At 44.5% G+C, this 19,187-nt stretch overlaps 1 protein-coding gene and 1 long non-coding RNA gene across 3 annotated transcripts in view; one reads left to right on the forward strand and one right to left on the reverse strand.

Annotated features, from left to right (window-relative positions):
• The window catches only part of LOC137546797 (uncharacterized), an 80,405-nt gene extending 77,055 nt beyond the window's left edge, over positions 1 to 3,350 (reverse strand). Inside the window, exon 1 of the mRNA XM_068269653.1 lies at positions 2,691 to 3,350. Within this exon, the coding sequence (XP_068125754.1) occupies positions 2,691 to 3,002 (312 nt within the window). The 5' untranslated portion in view covers positions 3,003 to 3,350. The remainder of the gene's footprint in view (positions 1 to 2,690) is intronic.
• Positions 2,702 to 19,187, forward strand: part of LOC137546798 (uncharacterized) — a 355,227-nt gene continuing 338,741 nt past the window's right edge. The window contains exons 1-4 of one of the 2 annotated variants that reach the window (XR_011026376.1): positions 2,705 to 3,150; positions 13,523 to 13,694; positions 14,327 to 14,416; positions 15,317 to 16,942. This is a non-coding gene — a long non-coding RNA (uncharacterized lncRNA). Of the gene's footprint in view, positions 3,151 to 13,522; positions 13,695 to 14,326; positions 14,417 to 15,316; positions 16,943 to 19,187 lie in introns of those variants that run through there. The other variant, XR_011026377.1, reaches the window with a different exon arrangement.

Here is a 19,187-nt window from a genome sequence, read left to right on the forward strand (position 1 = left end):
CTTTAACCTAGCATGTGTATGTAGCTGTACTCCTCTGACACTGTGGCTGGTCTTGGCTTATTTTCGTGCTCTAGATTGATTGTTATGTATAGAGTGCTGCGGTCCAGTGTAAAATGTAAAAAAAAAAAAAAAAAGTATTCATGAGATCCATAAAGTGAGACCTTAACCATCTCAGGTACCATACTTACGTGGGATTCCCTAAACCCTTAAGGGCTCTTGTAGCGTGAATCAGCCCTACAGCCACTCTTCCCTCGCCCTCTCCCCAGGTGGCACTGGTCCCCTGCAATTCAGCCCGAAAGCCTGGCAGAGTCGCCCTTTATTGCGCAAAAAAAAAAAAACTGATCGCCACAAACAAAAGTGCTTACAAAAGCACTTTACAAAATCGCAAATTGCTCTAAAAAAAAAACGCCAAAAAAAGCGCTTTTAAAAAGTGCTCACAAAAGCGCTCAGCGCTGGCGATTTATAATGTGAACTACGCCATATTCAGCATGTTCATAGGAGAAAATCATGTCCTTCTTGATGCAAGTCTTAGGCCACACACACATCAGACCATAGTCTTTTGAAAATGAAAGCTCACAGACCAATCTTACCCCCTTCCATGTAGTATGAGAGCCATACCTACACAGCCTATTCTATGGAGCTGAACTCCCCATCAGAAAAAAATCTTTGCAAGATGCTGAACACACAGATGCTGTACAGACACAAAAGATCAGTATCTGCAAAAGATCTGTTCCTGCCAAAGATCCGTTCCTGCAAATTGCATTCATAGTCTATGAGATCTGCAGATCATCATACACACCTTGTTTAACTGACAATCATCTGCAGATCTGAAAATCCATCCTGGTGGATCTGATCTGCAGATAAATGTCTGTTAAACAAGGTGTGTATGATGATCTGCAGATCTCATAGACTATGAATGCAATTTGCAGGAACGGATCTTTGGCAGGAACAGATCTTTTGCAGATACTGATCTTTTGAATGTCTACAGCATCTTTGTGTGCAGCATCTTGCAAAGATTTCTATCTGATGGGGAGTTCAGCTCCATAGAATAGACTGTGTAGGTATGGCTCTCATACTACATGGAAGGGGGTAAAATTGGTCTGTGATCTTTCATTTTCAAAAGACTATGGTCTGATGTGTGTATGTGGCCTTTAGGGCTCATACACACAACTGCACAATGGAGCAAAAAAGGAAATATAAAAACAATTAAATGCAAGGCATGGCCACCAGGCCTCTAAGTCCCAACAATAAATCGCAATTCCAGCTTGATCTCAAAAACGGTCCATCAACACATCGCTGTACCAGTAACAATTGAATATAAGTATGGTGTGATATTGGATCTGTACTGAGTGCAATAGAGAATAATAATGTCATGTAAAAACAAAAGCTTACTAAACAAGAATTTAGTGCAAAAGAGTCTAAATGGCTGCCATCATACAGCCAAGTAAGAGTACAATGTGCATGTAAACAAGAAATTTGAGTGACTGTCAGCAGCAGACCGCATCTATAAGTAATACATTCTGAGTGGGGGGGGCCGGTAAAAAGGCCTCAGTGGGCCACATTCGCCTTATGCTACGTACACACATGCGACAACGATCGTTCGTTGTAAACGACGAACGAACTTTTAATTGATGAAAGAACGACCTGAGTAAAGCTAGTTTTAAAATGTGTGTAACGATCTGATCGTTAGAACGAACGTTACATCACATAAAGCAACTATTGCGCTTGCACATAAAAATGAGAAGTTTCATGGAGAAATAGCGAAATGCGCATGTCAAGCCTAGTACGAACGACCGTTTCCAACGATGTACTACTTTTGCAAACAATCGTCGTTGGTAAAAATCCACCAAGCTAGATCGTTAGTTTTTAACGATCTAGCTCGTCCATCGTTAGACTTAATGATCGTTGGTTGCTTTTTTTTTAAACGATCGTCGTTTGAAATTATTGGGGAACGATCGTTTCAAACGACTATAGTCGCATGTGTGTACGCACCTTAAGTTTGAGGATTACTGCTTTAAGGAGATAATTTAAGATACTGGAGACAGCAGAACTGTGGCAGAGACTGATCAAATCTGCAGAGAAAATTGACATGTGTATGGCCATCAGTTTTTATTATGTTTGTATAGAAAAGCTTAAAAATGCACACTGATGATACAATTTTAGTAAACCACCATCTACCTTCCGATCTGATAAATGTGATCGGAAGGAAATAATCAGGCACATAAATGAGATTAAATAAAAAATTAACCAATCCAATAATTTCAAACGTACTCAATAAATTAATCATTTGTTGTTGAACAGCATTATCAACATTATCCAATATGACTTATAGGAAGGTCGATCGTTCACCAAATCTTATGCTAGGTACACAATACAATTTTCACACCGATTTACTGTCAGATCGATTATTTCCAACAGGTCCTATCTGATTTCTGATTGATTTTTCGTTCACTTCTATGGAAACTTGTTGGAAATAATCTGACAGTAAATCTGTCAGAAAATTCAACCGTGTATTGTGTGTAGGTAGCATTATTGTTGATTGGCACCTTCACTGGAACTTTCCCGATGCACATTCCCTATCAGCGTGCTATGGGAAGGAGCTGGGACGCCTCATCCAGCTATCACAACACTGGGCACGTGTGACAGCACCAGCCTGCCTGGCGGCATGTCCTCAGCAATGTCACGCGCACCTGAGCGCGACATCCCCGCCGGAATCCAGCAGCCTCGCGGACACTGACCGGGCGCTCCTCTCTGCTCGAGCTCCTCACGGCTCTGATCAGCAGCTCCTGCTCCGTGTAGCTCCGCTCTCTCCCGCTGGCTGCGAAGCTCTCCAGCAGCTCCAGCACACGGACGACTTGCGGGACCACTCCGGACACCGACTCCGGGCCGTACTGCTTGGTGAGGCTCTGCAGCTCGGAGCCCAGGCTCTTAGCCATGCTGTAGACATCTTCCAGTGACAGAGCGGCCGGAGCCCTCCGCCATAATGTCTCTGCTGCCTCCATTCCCGCACTGTGTCTAATCAGATACTACAGCACGTCACACGCTACAGAGGGAGGGAAACCCCGGCTACTCCCACACCCCAGATGTGCCGCCCACTGCATGAAGGATTCTTGGCCCCTCCTTACAAGTGACTTCGCCCGCCCACTTACAGTAAGTTATCTCTGTTTATATGTGGCCCCGTGTTCCCATAGTATAGAGCTACACCCACTCAGGAGTTGCCAACTCGGCGTGTATGGACGTAATGACTTCACATCTTAGGTGCCCGTAATGTGCCCGTCCTTTTAAAATAGGCGTCCGTCCACCACATACCCGATTACGCCGCTTTATTGCACGCATGTGAGCACTGCGGTTAGGTCCCGGGTAGCTGATAGTGTTGTCCGGATCATGAACGATTCGGATCTTTGATCCGAATCTATTTAATGAGTCGATCATCCGAATCATCAAAATGAACGATTCGGATCGCAAAAGGGGCGGGGCCAGGAGCGACACGCCCCCCTCTCAGCGGGCAGCGGGCTCCTGGAAGCAGAGCTGAGATGGATCGCTCTGTTGGATGCGAGGCAGCCTTGCAGGGACAGCAGGTAGATGAGAGAGAGGGGACATCGGTGCCACTGCCAGATATGTGTAGAGCACACACTGGCTATAATCTGCTGCCCATTATAGGCTGGCTGTTCCGTAGTACTGCACAGTGATCACATTGGAAGCTTTTGGCTCAGCACAGCTCAGTAACTTTGCAGACAGTGTGATTGCAGCGTAATATGATCCTCCTCCACTCGGCACTAACCAGCTGCACTTATCTTCTGGGAATGCTTTCCTTCACTGTGTGACGTTTGCATGGAAAGTACACAGATGAGCATATAGGTGAAATAAATACATGTAAAGCATATGATTGCAGCATGTGGGTATTGTGTGCAAGCAAACATTTCTGCTCTCTGCTCGTCCCTCCTCCCTTCTCTGTCCACTCCCTGCCCTCTGTCCATCTTCTCCCCTTCTCTCTGTGTGTCCACCACCCTCCCCTTCTCCTGTCCACAGCACGGAAAGACCTGTCCTGCTAGTCATCTCACCCCGAATGCTTCGGTAGTAAAATGATCCGAGATTCGGATCTAAGGTCCGGATCTTTTCAATGATCCGATTCGAATCATCCGGATCATTGAAAAGATCCGAACTTCCCATCTCTAGTAGCTGAGAGGGCTCGCTTTCCTTCAGCGTGTTGTTACCCATTGGCTCCTCCTTCCAGCCTGTATAAACAGAGAGGCAGCCAAGTGCTCTCCGCCCCCCACATCTCCGTCCAGCCAGTAGCAGCAGCAGCTGTCATCCAGGGAGGAGAGATCATGACCCTTGCTCCACCCCCAGAACACACAGTCAGCCAGAGTATACAGCGGCAGCTCAGTCACTTGTGTAAATCACCTCGGCATGCCCCATAATTAACTCTTTCAGGTTCACCAGGCAGCCAGGTAATACAGTTCCAGCAACAGCAGACAAACAAGGAGCACAGTATAAACCACTTCTCAGTAATTTAGACAGGTCACTAAAGGAACGTGGGAAGTTTGTGGGGGAGAAGGGTGTATTCATGCAAAGAGGGAGGCAAGAATATCAAGGGGGGAAAAAGTGCCCACTTATTTATTCTTCACTAAAACTGACAAGTCTTTGTATCATAATAATACTTTAAAGGACATCTGACCTGGGGAGGAGGGGAGATATTAGATTTACTTTGCTGGGGCTTCTTCCAGCCCCTAGCAGTCTTATCTGGTCCCTTTCTGTAGTTTCACAGCCCACCAGGCTGCTGCTCTCCCCTCTGAAAGATCCCCGACCATGGTGGTCACAGGCTGCTGTGAATGCAAATCTCATCTGTGCACCTCTCTCGCTCATGCTCCTGTAGTCAGGACCATTCTGCGCCTGCGTAGTTTAAATATGTGAAAACTGCGCAAACACAGAATTATCCAGTCCACTGGAGCACAATCGAGAGTGGTGCAGACCAGAGTCAGGGATCTTTTGGAGGTGACTGCAACATACTGGAGTAGATTGGAACTGTAGTGCCCACAAAACGCTTGTGCAATGAATCTCTTTGAGAAGGTTCATATCAGCGCGGTTTGTACACTGTACGTTCAGCAAAGCGGTGCCTGTACCATTTTGGGGGCGTTTTTACTATAATGGAAGGTATAGAAAGAGCGCTAAACGCTCACAAAACCGCTTTATGCGGCGATTGCTTTCGCATATTTTAGAATAAATACACTGTATTTATTCTTTTTCCGGGTCAAAGAGTTCACTTCCTGACTTGCGTCAGGGAGTGAATTACAAAACCGCTCTGGAAAAGCGCTTAGAAAAGCGCTTTTACCAGAAACGCAGCGCGCAGTGGCGCGCTGGGAGAGGGAGAAACGTACAAAATGCAAGCGATTTTATGTGTAAATGAGGAATAAAAGTGTTCTTCTGACTCTGCCCCCTGTCTGTCCAAAATTTTGGGTGTCCAGATTTTTGGGGGACTTTTGTCCGTCAAAAATTAAAAACTAGGTTGGCAACACTGGTCCCGCTTATCCTCTCAGCAGTTGCTCACAGAGCTGTGTGATTAGGTACCGTCATTGACTGGCTTGACATAGCTCCCAAGCAGTGGGTAGCGCTAAGAGGATGCAAAGGTTCAGTACATTCCTTACAGTACAGTTGTGACATCATTATGTAACGGCAAGGCATCTGTTCCAGCTGCACTGCTGCATGCAGATTGCCATTAAATTGAAAAAAGGCACACTAAACAAGAAAAGTCTAGAAAGCACAGCAGGAACTATCTATATAACAATATGTATACAAATGTGCGTATCTAGAGTAAAAATGAATGTGCACCTCAAAGAAAAAAGCACACAGGGCAGGAAAGCAACAAGTGTCTAACTTTATTATTGATCACAAAAATAAACATAAGACATCACCATAGGGAAAAATTGGGGGAGACAATAACAATTTAAAAAAGACCCAATAATATGGGACTGGTGGCCGCGGATGAATGTGGTTAGAGCGATCTATAGTACATGGGCCAATGTCAGTACATACATAGGATCAACATCCACACAAAAGTGGGTAGTATGGTGTAAACAACAATATGACATTTACATATGCAATGAACTCTCAGTGTATAATTGTATTAATTCAAGCTAATGTGGACAGTGGTCCAATATCTAAAGAGTCATCAATAATCATCAAATATACAATTCCTAATAAAGTGCCAAGTGCAATTTATTGCTAAGTACAATCTAGTATAGCAAAATCAATATGTGTGTAGCTATATACACAAAAAGAGTGACACACCAAGCACTCGGTCAGTAGCATCCATGAGAGAGCTGAGCATAACACAGAGAAATAAACAAAACCGCTATACTACCTGTGTGTTGCCCCGCTCCACCACGCCGCAGCCACCCGTGTGTGCCTTACATGTGTATCGCCGGATTGTCTGGCTTCCTCAGAGACCGCTCCTCCAGCAATGCTTAGCTCCTCCTAAAATATCATCATAGTGATAACGTCAGAGGAGGGGAGGGAGATGCTATGTGGCCATGCAACACAAATGATCTGAAGCCGCCACGCTACCAAAGCAGCGTGGCTAGCGTCACATCAAGGAGTAAGAGAAATGGGGGAGCGAGCTTGTGTGTGACACAAAATTACATAGAATATGTGATCAATTATGTTAACATCCATGTATGAAATTTATACAATCATCATCCTCTATAATAAAACCCTAATGTTCCTGCGTCCGTCCCTGTGTCAGTGCTTTTTAGCACTGCGCATGTGCAGGGACAAGACGCAGAGACACCGCCGAGAGCCGGTGTAATGTCAGAATGGGCAGCCTGGAAGCAGCCTTCCTCACTGAGTATCATGCATGCTCAGTGGGAAGTTAGACTTTATTTACCTGAAATATCTCCGCTTCCGCACCTCCTACACTCCCGAAATTTTCAGGGGAGGGAGAAGACCCCCAGATCTAGCTCTGTGCCGAATTGCAGCCCCCGAGCCCCGCTAGTTCCCGAGATAGGTTTGCTGCAATCAGTCTCGGGACGTTTTACGTGGCTGCACAATATTTAATGGGACGCAGGCTCCTACTGCGCATGCGGGGCTGCCCAATCTGCGGGGCTGCCCATTCTGACACTACACCGGACGGGGCCAGGAGGGGTGGGCGTGTGTGTGCGCGACGTGCGGGCGCGCACATGTGCACGGTGCATTAGGGACAGGCCTAGCCCATTTTTAAACGGGCTAAGTCACTAGTAATATAATAATCATTGAAGGAACTTGATGGAAAATTAGCAGAGGAAATCTTCAGCGGGTAGATCCAGGAATGAGTAGATGCAGAATATACTGCCATCTTGTGGATATAAAGTAAATCTGTAATAAATGTATATAATAAGAAAAGTCAATTTTTTTTAGTTCAAGAACAGTGCTTTGCTAATGAAGGGTTAAAGCCACTTGGGACTTATTTCAGGAGAAGGAAGTTTCTGGATCCACATATCCCACTCACTTCAGGTATCCTTTAAAGGACTACTGAACTGAGTAGGATATGGAGCCTTCCATATTTATTTCCTTTTAAACAATACCGGTTGCCCGGCTATGCTGCTGACCCTCTGCCTCAAACACTTTTAGCCATTAACCCTGAAAAAGCATGCAGCAGATCAGGTGTTTCTGACATTGTCAGAGCTGACTGTATTAACTGCATGCTTGTTTCTGGTTTGATTCAGACACTACTGCAGCCAAATAGACCAGCAGGGCTGCTAGGCAATTGGTATTGTTTAAAATGAAATAAATATGTCAGCCTTCATATTCTTCTCTTTTCAGGTGTCCTTTAAAGAACAACTGAAGCAAGAGGTATATAGAGGCTGCCATATTTATTTCCTTTTAAGCAATATCAGTTGCCTGGCTGTCCTGCGGATCCTCTACCTCTAATACTTTTAGCCATAGACCCTGAACAAGCATGCAGCAGATCAGGTGTTTCTGACAAGATTAGCTGCATGCTTGTTACTGGTTTAATTCAGACACTACTGCAGCCAAATAGATCAGCAGGTCTGCCAGGCAACTGGTATTGTTTATAGGGAAATAAATATGGCAGTCTCCATATCTCTCTTACTACAGTTGTCTTTTAACCTAGCATGTATATGTAGCTGTACTCCCCTCTGAGGCCGGGTACACACATGGCAGAAATTATTGCGGAGCGGGAAACGCTGCGTTTTATGCAGCAATATTAGTCTATGGGACGCAGAAGGACCTGCGTTCCATCTGCGATTTATAGTAAGCAGTAAGTGTTCTGCAGACGCTTGCAGTGTTGCATAATATGCAGGCTGGCTGCCAAAACACACATAATGATAGTCTATGGGAACGCATATGTGTTGCGTTTTCCATGCGTTTTGCGTAGCGTTTTTCATTAATTAAAAAGTAAAGATATCTGATGTGTTTCTGCTTCCTGTTGTCTTCCTAATGATTTGCATATATTTAAGTAAAAAAAAAGCATAGAAAACGCATATGCGTTTTCTGTTAGTGAACCACAAATGTGTACAAACGCACGCAATACGCATGAAAAACACATCTGCTGAAAAAAAACGCAAAACGCAAATGCACTAAAACCGCGTTGCAAAAAAAGGAAAACGCAGGTAGAAGGATCAATTAGGTCAATATCAGCATTCAATAAGATTTAGTCAGGAGTCAAAGGGAAATATAAAGACAATTAAAAGCAAGGCAAGTCTCAACAATAAATCACAATTCCAGCTTGATCTCAAAAACAGTCCATCAATGCCATCAACACAACTTTGTACCAGTAACAACTGAATACAAGTATGGCGTGATATTGGATCCTTACTGGACGCAATAGAGAATAACAATTTGTAATGTAAAAACAAAAGGCAATCCATCAACAGCCTACTAAACACAAACTTAGTGCAAAAGAGTCTACATGGCTGCCATCATACAGCGAGTGCAATGTGCATGTAAACAAGAAATTTGAGTGACTGTCAGCAGCAATACGAGGAAAAGTGCTCCAGGCAATAGATCCATGTAATGCTAATTAGCCAGGGCAGCGCAAGCGCAGTGGCCCGACACTAAACCATGGCGGGGACCAGAGGATCATTTAGGACAGGCGCAGGCACAGGACGGCTGCAGGGGGCTGGTAGAAGAAGGCCCAGGTAAGTGAAACTCTTTTTCCTACCTTCGGTATAGGTTCACTCTTAGGCAGGGCTGTGGAGTCGGTACAAAAATCTCCGGATTTACACAGGAAGTTCCATAAAGCACTTAGTGATCGGAGACCGGCCAGAAGGAGGTATGTGCTCAGCTTGCCTGCCGCCGCCGCGGCTGCCACGAGCACCACTAATGATTGCTTGCAGGAGGAGAGCGCTGAGAGGAGAGCCCGAGGTGAGGGAGGGGGGGGGGGAATTTCCCCCCTCCCCACCGATCTGCGGCCACAGCTCTCCTCTTATGCTGCGACCCCTCCTGCCCCCAAAAAGTCCCCGAGCGGGCCCTAGGGCCCCCCCCCCCCCACGACGGCAGGGGTCGCATCCCCTATTTTTACACCAGTGCCAGTCAGTACATCATTTCTACTTGATAGTCAATGATTTTCCCATTTCCCACACTCTGAACATGTTTCTTTGGTTCTTTTCCATGCTCATCCTGTCAATCTTCTCTCCTTCCTTTTCTCTCTTTTTTTTTTTTTTGCTCCTTTTTCCCTGCTTATTCTAGCCTTCAACTCCACTCTAAAGTTTTTTTATTACATATTTTCTCCTCCCTGTGACGCTTCACGATGTCGGCAATACAGATTACCGAAGAATTGCGAATGCATCATTTTATAGTCCTTGGTCATTTCTAGCCAATTCCATTCTTCTGCCCAGCTGACATACAAAACCGCATGGAACTGCCTGGACATTAATGATAATGTAAAGCTTGCATGCGGGTTAGAGAGACGCAGAGACGGGAACACACCCATAGAATTGTATGAGTAGTGAGATCACATGCAGAATTATTAATTAGTAATGCAGCTGATGCCCTGTGAGCTACCCCTGAGGCTGGGAGCACAGAACCAGAACCCAATAGTGAACTAGTGCATACTTGAATACCATTTTCACATGCAGAAAAAAAACTGACAGCAGTGTAGCACTGTGTGCATTTTCTCTATCAATTACATTACTTTCTGTGAAAAAAAAAAAAAAGGGTGCAAGTGTGCTCCCAGCCACAATAGTGCACTCTATGCTGCTATAGCATATAGCACATAGCATATAGCAGCATAGAGGGTGCTATTGTGGCCGGGAACACGAAGAATCACTCCCGTTCCCTGCCTGTTGGCTCCTGTCACCGAAAACAGAAGTGGCTGCCGGCTGGATCAGGAGCATCTGATGTAGTTGGCGTGGGCACAATACATCTGCAGGGGACTGCTGGATGCCCCAGGTGAGTAAAACTCATTTTTTTCCCACAGAATTAAGGGCTGATTCACGCTACAAGTGCTTTTTAAGAGCTAGAGATTTTAAAAGCTCTTGCTAATGCAATTCTATGGGGGATTTTACAAAATCACATCGCTCCAGTGAGAATAGACAGATAGGATAACATTAGCAAGAGGTTTTAAAATCACAAAGCGCTCAGATAAGCTCTTGTAGTGTGAACAAGCCCTTACCCATCTGCAAATATCCACGACCAACTTGGTCATGGATTTTGCTGCTCTGAGAGGCAGAGCTATGAGCTGTAGCTCTGCCTCTCTTGCCGTCAATCGCCGCACGGATCACCGCCTCTCCCCGCCCCTCTCTGTAAAGTAAGAGTGAGAGGGGCGGGGAGAGGCGGCGATCCGCCGCGATTGACATCAGGAGAGGCAGAGCTGAAAGCTCTGCCCCTTCCAGGAAATACCGGCTGGATTGCCCCCCGGGGATTTGGGGGCTCTGCAGCCCTCGTTTTGTGGCGGGGACGTGGCGGTTTACTTGTCATGAGAGCACTTGAGCGAATTATAAGGTAAAATGGGCAAAATTAGTTCGTTTCAGTGTCTCTTTAAGTCCCATTCACATGCTCAACAGCGGTCTTTTATGCAGCACAATTATCAAACAACTTTTGTTGTGACACACGTTGAAACAACCCCAAAAAAATTTGCTTGCTATTGTTCACACAATTGATAAGACTGATACGACATCAATCCAACTGTTGGATTGACATCTTATCAGTCTTATCAGTTGTGTGAACAATAGCAAGTAACTCTTTTTGTTTGTTTCACAACAAAAGTTGTTTGATAATTGTGCTGCATAAAAGACCGCTGTTGAGCAGAATTCACCTTGAGCTTGCTGGGAAATCTGTATTTTTTTGTTAACACATGTAACCCTTGTCTGCTCCAGGGCCAATTGCACATGATTTTCAAACTTACATTGCTCATGAAATTATTTGATATACTATTAAATTTGGGGTTAGGGCCCTTTTACACTAAATCAGTTGGTATGCGTTAGTGTGTGTTAGTATGTGTTACAACACGCTGGTACGTGTTTTTTCCATAGCAGTGCATTGTGAAAAAGCTTTCAATTAAAACGCGTATAGTGTGAACTGTGTCATAGGAAAACATGGACATTACTTTGAAAAAAGTTTTTCTTCCAGTTTTAACTGAGAGCTACTGATTAAGTGTAAAAGGGGCCTAAGTGTCTACACTTTTAGCTGTACTGTACTACCATTTTGTCCATACACAATCCCTGCAGAGCTGTTATCAATCCAAAGAGAATGTTGTGCACATTTAGTGCAGAGGTGTTGTCCATTATAAACCTGGTTCAGACTGTGTGTTTAGAATGTGTGACAAACCCCCTTATTTCATTGATTTGATGGCGGGTGTGTGTTCTCCAGATTTATTGCAGCCTGCCCTGTGTCGCAGGTGTTCACTGCCATATAAAAACGTTCCCCATACTACAGCAAATACTGCCAACACAGGCTGCAGTAAAGCCAGTGACCACACACAAGAAGCAATGAAACAGGCAGTCACATGCTTATGGCAGTCAGCCTCGGCTGGTTTTTAAATGGGCCTCCCTATAGCTTTCATTTGTTTGCACTGCATCCACTTTCCTGGTCAGACTTGACCTTGCAGAATATTCCCCTCATCCTTTTCCTGTTTTGGTTGGTGTTGAATGCTAAATTGTTAAATGTATGTTTGAGATTATAAATGTTTTGTAACAGAAATATCCAGCTCCCTTTGAAATTCTAGCCAGTTAGGGCCTGGGCCCACTGACGCAGTTGTGTCCGCTTTTCAGTTACACATCAATGTTACAGATGCAGAAAAGTGGACAGATGCAGATACAACTGCGTCAGTGGGCTCAGGCCCTTAGTATGTCCCAACTGTCACTTTCTGTACGGCAGCCTTTTTGTCTCTTCATTCTGGTATAGACATTTGTCAGTTAGTGAGGTTGTAGCAGTCAGGCTTCGCATATGGATACCTTTTTACCTCTGGAAAGCTCTACCAAACATCCCGGTATGCTTTGAATGTGAGTAAAGATACTTTGGATTCTACTTGGAATCTTTTTCATTGAGTACAACAGCCTTTGTATACTTTTGAGTCAGTGTGGAGACATATTGGGGAAGGGGGTAGGGTTACACGCTGCCCACACTGTTATGTAAGAGAAGGATAATATGATGGCTGCACTAGTTATGAGGCTTTGGGAGCAGGATGACATGGTGGACGCACTGTTATAGCAAACTGTTCTATTATTTTACTGGTAAGTTTTGTTTTTCCTCTCACTGTTCTCTGTTTCTCCGCACATGAGAATTGTTTCTTGAGGGCTGGAACCCACAGGAGCACTTTTGGCAGCGTTTTGGCAGCGCTGCGATATGCTAGCACTTTGCCAAAACGCTGGGCTAATGTTAATGGATGGGGCAACTTCCACAGGAGCGTTTGCGTTTCCCAGAAACGCAAACGCAGGACGTGCAGCATTTTGGGAGCGTTAGCGCTTCAATGTAAAGTATTGAAATGCTAGCGGAAGCGCTCAGCAAAACCTAAACTGAACGGTTTTGCTAGCGTTTTGCGGTTCAGCACACTGTAACAAAATGAAAAATAATCCACAGGACCAATCAGGATAAAAAGGCAAAACGCAAAACGCTATGCAACCGCTGAGCAAAAAAATACAATGTTGCAAAACGCGACTGAAAACGTGCATGAATCCGCTTGCAAACCGCTTAGACAAAACGCTAGCGGTTGCGTTTCACATTTGCTGACTTCAGTGGGTTCCAGGCCTGAAAGCTTGTCCCCACAGTGGTCATTTTCTACCTCTTTTTCCATGTGTGTTCTATATGTGGCTTACACTGCTGATTAACGGCTTATAACAGGAGACCAAACACTGCATGCATCTGATGAAGGAAAAAGAAACAGCATTTTTATTAGGCTCAAACATTTTGATTAGATTTGTGATTTCTAATTGTTAAAGGATTCTGATTGGTAATCCTCGCTAACGTTTGCTGCAGTTTTCCTAGTCTTGGTTTTGATAGCTCTGCCTCACTCTTCATTTGGTAGATTTGGCCATCCAGAACAATGACTCTAAATTTGCTTTTGCTTTATGTAATGATTTTTCAAAAGGCCCCTACGCACGTTTGGATTGATGTAACCCATCAGGGATCAGGACCCGCTCTTTCTGATGACATCACTGGACCTAAGCTGCACAGCTGGCGATGCAATCGTGAGGGGGTATGGAGGGACGACGGAGGGGCACAGATGTAATGTCATGTGACGGGTGAGCAGTGGCACAAAGGTAACTCAACCAAGTTGATCCACGTGGCGGATCGCTTGCAGGTCTGGGGGCTTGTGTACACACACTAGATTATCGGCTGAGGCGGTGTTTGTTGCCTGCCAAAGCTGAGTTTAAACAAGTGTTTGTATGGGGCTTAAACAACTCCAGTGAAAATAATGTAATAAAAAAGTGCTTCAATTGTACAATAATTATGTATAAATGATTGTCATTGTTTGCCCATTGTAAAATCTTTCCTCTCCCTGATTTACATTCTAACATTTATCACATGGTGACATTTTTACTGCACGCAGGTGATGTCACTGGAAGGAGATGCTGCTTGCTATTTGGGCAGTTGGAAACCGCTGTAAACAGCTTTTATTTCCCACAATGCAACAAGGCTCCCACAGTGTGATGTAAGAACCATCCATACAGAGCACCCTGATGATCCGTTTGTGAAAAATTAAAGATTTCTCATGGGAAAGGGGGTATCAGCTACTGATTGGGATGTAGTTCAATTGTTGGTTACGGTTTCTCTTTAAATCAAGCATTTGAAGTTTACATTTTATCAAATGTAGTCATTTAATATATTCATTTATGCTTTGGCCTTGCCTCATGCTAATGCTTATACCTGTCATCCCTTTATCACATTACAGATCCATTTTGAAGCAGGACAGAAGTGGAAATGAGTGAGACAAAGTGACTACTCTGAAGAGGAAGATGTTCTGGACATGACACTGGAGAAGGTAACGCCCCCAACACTTCCCACCACTGCCATGCTGCTCTACATGCAAGGGAGGAAGGATGAGGGTGGCTGCACTATTGTGGGGGAGGGGTTACACACAGGCTTGCAGAAATGGGGGAGGGGGGTTAAGTTTATGGAAGGAAAGGATGAGATAATGGCTGCACTAGTTATGAGAGGTAGGGGGCAGGCTGTTATAGTGGGTGAACTGCTAGCAAGGAGGGTGGTATGGTGGCTATAGTATTCATGGGGCATAGGATGACATTGTGGCTACACTGTTAAGGGGAGGAAGATGACATTGTAGTACTGTTATGGGGAGGAGAGTGACTCGGTAGCCCCTTTAACCATTTAATGCCCCTCCACTGAGATGTACTATTGCCAGTCACAGTGTGTTGGCTTATTTTAAAGAGAAACACGGTTGTGACCCCACTCAGTTATCAGTGTGTGGGGTAGAGAAGCTTAGTAGACAGTGGAGGGGGTGCAAATCAGAAAGAGATCTCTAAAATTGAAACCCGATGGATATATAAGATGGACTGCCTTACACCAAAGGGGCTGATCATTGAATTGGACCTCAGTAGTTTTATAGATAACAGCTGATGCATAGAAATGTATGGTATGGGTAGACACTGGGCCGCTATCTGGGATGCATCCCATGCTTACCATTCTATTTGTATTTTAATTTCATTTTTATTCTTATATGTATTTGTTTTATGTTTATTCTATTTTTCATTATTATTATTTTCAGGCCATTCAGACTATTATGGTAGTTTCCATTTTGGCCACAAGATGGCAATAAGAAGTTGTGCAATAAGATGGCATGTTTAGAGCATGTACTGTAAATGCCAATTTGAATTGTGAATATGTTAAGGGTTTATGTATCACAGAAATTCTGCCTCTTGCACAGAATGCTCCTGACCACAGAAGGGAGGGAGCACATGGCCCGAGCAATGCATGCACAGTGGCCCTTTCGGAGGGAACCAGCAGAACAACAAACACACTGGGAGGAAACTGAGGGACCTGTAAAGCTATCAGCTCTGGAACAACGACTCAGGATTTTAGGATTTTCTCACCAAAGAGTATCTCGGATCCTCAGCATCCTCAGCATTGAACCGCATGCACTTCCTAAAGCTCTATCTTATGTATGCAGATATATATATATATATATATATATATAACTACTTGTTCTACTTACATAATGTATGTATTGTACTGTCCACATTTTTATTTCAGTTAATTGTATAAAATTCTGTTTCAGGAATTTGCCATTTCCCTTAATTCCCTCTGACTGAAACCAATACTGATGTAATTTCCCCCCTTACTTTTTTTTCACCTAGAAACTGCACAGTCATAGCTAGCTTGCTTTGTAAACACATGTGAGCACAGTATAGATCAGATTTCAACAGCTCACTGAACTGCCCTCAGCCAATCAGTAACGAGCAGGAATGTGGGAGGAGTGATGACAAGTTTCCTTCTTGTGAGCAATGGAATAAATAAAGCCAAGCTGACTGAGATAACATTTATTACAGCAGAAACATTTCTGAATACAATGGAGTGCTAGCAGTGCAGGGTAAGGCTGCAGGCTGCATAATAAACACAGAGCAGTGGGTATATGGAATTTGATTTTGTGGCCGACAATCCCTCTTTAAACAGCAGGAGACCATCAAGAGTGCCTTTGGTATCACAGAAAAATAGGAAACGACGCCTTTAGTGGCCACTGTGCTCGATCAGTCTCAAATTGGCTTGTTTAGGAACATTAATCAGAGTTTGGCCGCTGCACACTGCAAATCCGATTTGCGATTCAGATTTTCTCTGGATGCTATCAAAATAAGAAGAAAAACGCAGAAAAAAACGCAGCATGATGTAACGATTAAAAATCACAAATTGGAATCGCATGTAAAACCGCAAATCAGAATCGCGTATAGTGTGCAAGAGGCCCTTTAACCTGCTTCCATAGGAGAAGGTTGAAAGATCACTTCAAAACTTGGAAAGGCCACCATCCAATCTAACCCAACTTAGAGCTGCCATTGTGCCAGCATGGGCCAACATTCCTCAGCAACGGTACCAGCATCTTGTTGAGTCCATGACGAGATCACAGCTAAAGGTGGACCAACCTGTTATTAGAGGGCGTCTATTTTTTGGCCACTCAGTGTAGATATCATTGCCAGCATAGCATGAAAGGAGAACTAAAGGCTCGTTCACACTTAGAGCGTTTTGCACTTTTTTTTGAGCGCTGGCAACTTTAAAAAACGCACTAAAAACGATTGAGCAATAAATCCTTATTGGATAGTTCGTATCAGCGCGTTACGTCTGCTTTCCACTCAGCAAAGCACTGCCTGTACCTTTCTTAGGACGATTTTGTTACAATGGTCAAAGAGTTCACTTCCTGACTTGCGTCAGGGAGTGAATTACAAAACCGCTGTGGAAAAGCAATGGAAACGCAGCGGTGCGCTGGGAGGGGGAAAATAAAGAACACAAAAACGCTTGCGTTTTCGATTTTAGATGTGAATGAGGCCTTAGGATTTGTTCACACTACAAGAGACTTTCTAAGCACTTGTGGTTTTAAAAGCACTTGCTAATGTTATACTATGTGTGTGTTCACAATTCAGTGATGTGATTTTGTAAAAATCCCCCCTATAGCATTGCATTAGCAGAGCTTTTTAAAATCACTAGCACTTAAAAAGCTCTTGTAGTGTGAACAAGGCCTTAGGCTTTGTTCACATCTAAATTCGCAGTCGCTGAGGCCAACCTTTTTGGATTTTGTGAGTGATTTTTACCCCTACAATGTATTTATTCTTAAAAACGCAATCGCTGCACAAAGTGATTTTGTGAATGTTTCACGTTTTTTTCTATACCTCAGGTACCTCACCTTGCCTAATCTCCATCCAGCATTACCTTGTACTCATAGTGTGCTGTGTGATCTGGTCTTTCTTGTATTCCTGTACTGTCATATTGCTGTATGTCACCCCTAAATATCGTCTGTAACCTAAACTAATGTCCAGCACTGCGTAATATGTTGGCGCTTTATAAATACAATAAATAAATAGCTTCCATTCAGGACAAATCGCCCCGAAAATGGTCCATGCAACGCTTTTCTGAACGGAAAGCGAACGGAACCCCCCAATCTGAACTACACCATAGGAAAGACGCTTTCTGGGCAATTTTCAATGATCGCCAGCGCCTAAATTTTGTCAAACGCCTCTAATGTGAACAAGCCCTAGAGGTTAATTATAACTATTCCAAGGAAGTGGAGAGAGGGAGGCACTGCATGCATTCAATTCCCCTTTATTTTCCAATGGTACAAACATCAAAGTAGGCAGAGGCCTAACACTGATGACCTGATAACCCACAGTGAAACAGCTTGCAGGCTGTTTTTTCTTCATCCCTCACTCGACTGCCTAATTTGAGGTTTGTACCAATGAAGGCGCATTTTAAGCATGCAGTGTGTCCTGCTCTCCACTTCCTTGGAATCGTTGTCTACTAGTGTTGGTGGGCGAATTTGAATTATTTCAACACCCATAAATGTGGGGGAGTACTGAAATGTGGGGACGGGCAGATTCAGGTTTCGATTATCAACTTCAATAATCTGAATTTGAACACCAACATTGTTATCTACGTTTGGAGTACTCGCAGCTGCACCTGTCCTGCTGTGTCTAGTCCCCTGCAGCATCTTGTGCTGGGATTTATCATCTACCAGGATTCATTAACACTATGGGCCATATTCACTAAGGCTAGGCTCAGGGTGGGCATTGCAGTGCATTGTAACTGCCTCATTGTTACACAGAGTGTCGCACTGCAATGTAACGTTCACAATGCGGCCATTGCGGTGCAGTCTGAAAGAGTGCAGTATCCCAACACACTGCATGCAGTGCATTTACTTCATAAAACCTGTGCATTAAACAGTGCAGTGAAGAATACTTTTCATCGACTATGTGACAAGTGGATAGAGTGCATCATGCTTCACCATTCCGTTGCATTCCTGCTCTCACTGTGAACCTGGCCTTAGACTTCCACAATCTCTCATATTACCATTCACAGTACAGTGTATGTTCCCAAGCATTGTGATGTAGAAACATCACAAAGGACAAAGCAGACGATCTATCTACTGGCCACTGAGTGTCCTCGGACTGGAAGCATTTGTAACCTCACGCGTGTCAACACCTGACAAAAAAAAAAGTCACCAGGCACTGGACAATTTTTTTCTTACTTTTTGTTTTAGATCCTTTAGATCTCATTGTGATCATTTAGCTCAGATTGCTGTGCGATCGGAACGCAACGCGTACGATCGCATGCCATCTGCGCTACTATGTGCTGTGCTACAGATCCCATTCACTACAGTGAATGGATCTGCGCTGCGATTTCCGAAAAATGCATGCAGCAGTGCGTTAGCGGATGGCACTGCTGCGCAGCGCATATGATGGGAACGATAGAAGGGCTGACTATGCCCTTCTACCATTCTTGCATGTCGCACACTCTACACGCTGCCAAAATGCGCACAGCAGCGCACATAGTCTGAACGAGACCTTAATGGAAATGTCAGCCAAATGAACATATGCAAGCTCTACTTACCCGGGGCTTCCTCCAGCCCCTTGCAGCTGATGTGTCCCATGCCACAGCTCCGCTCTCAGCTGCCCACCCGGGGACCCCGCTGGTGCAGATGCCGCCCTCGTTCTGCGCAGGCACTCCAGCCCACGGGCGAGTGATTGACAGTGGCGCTCGCACAGGCGCAATAGAGGACGATCCTCCGAGGTCAGCCTCTGCACCGGCGGGGAGAGCAG

The sequence above is a fragment of the Hyperolius riggenbachi genome, chromosome 2, assembly GCF_040937935.1.
Source record: "Hyperolius riggenbachi isolate aHypRig1 chromosome 2, aHypRig1.pri, whole genome shotgun sequence".
In the NCBI taxonomy this organism is placed as follows: domain Eukaryota; kingdom Metazoa; phylum Chordata; class Amphibia; order Anura; family Hyperoliidae; genus Hyperolius; species Hyperolius riggenbachi.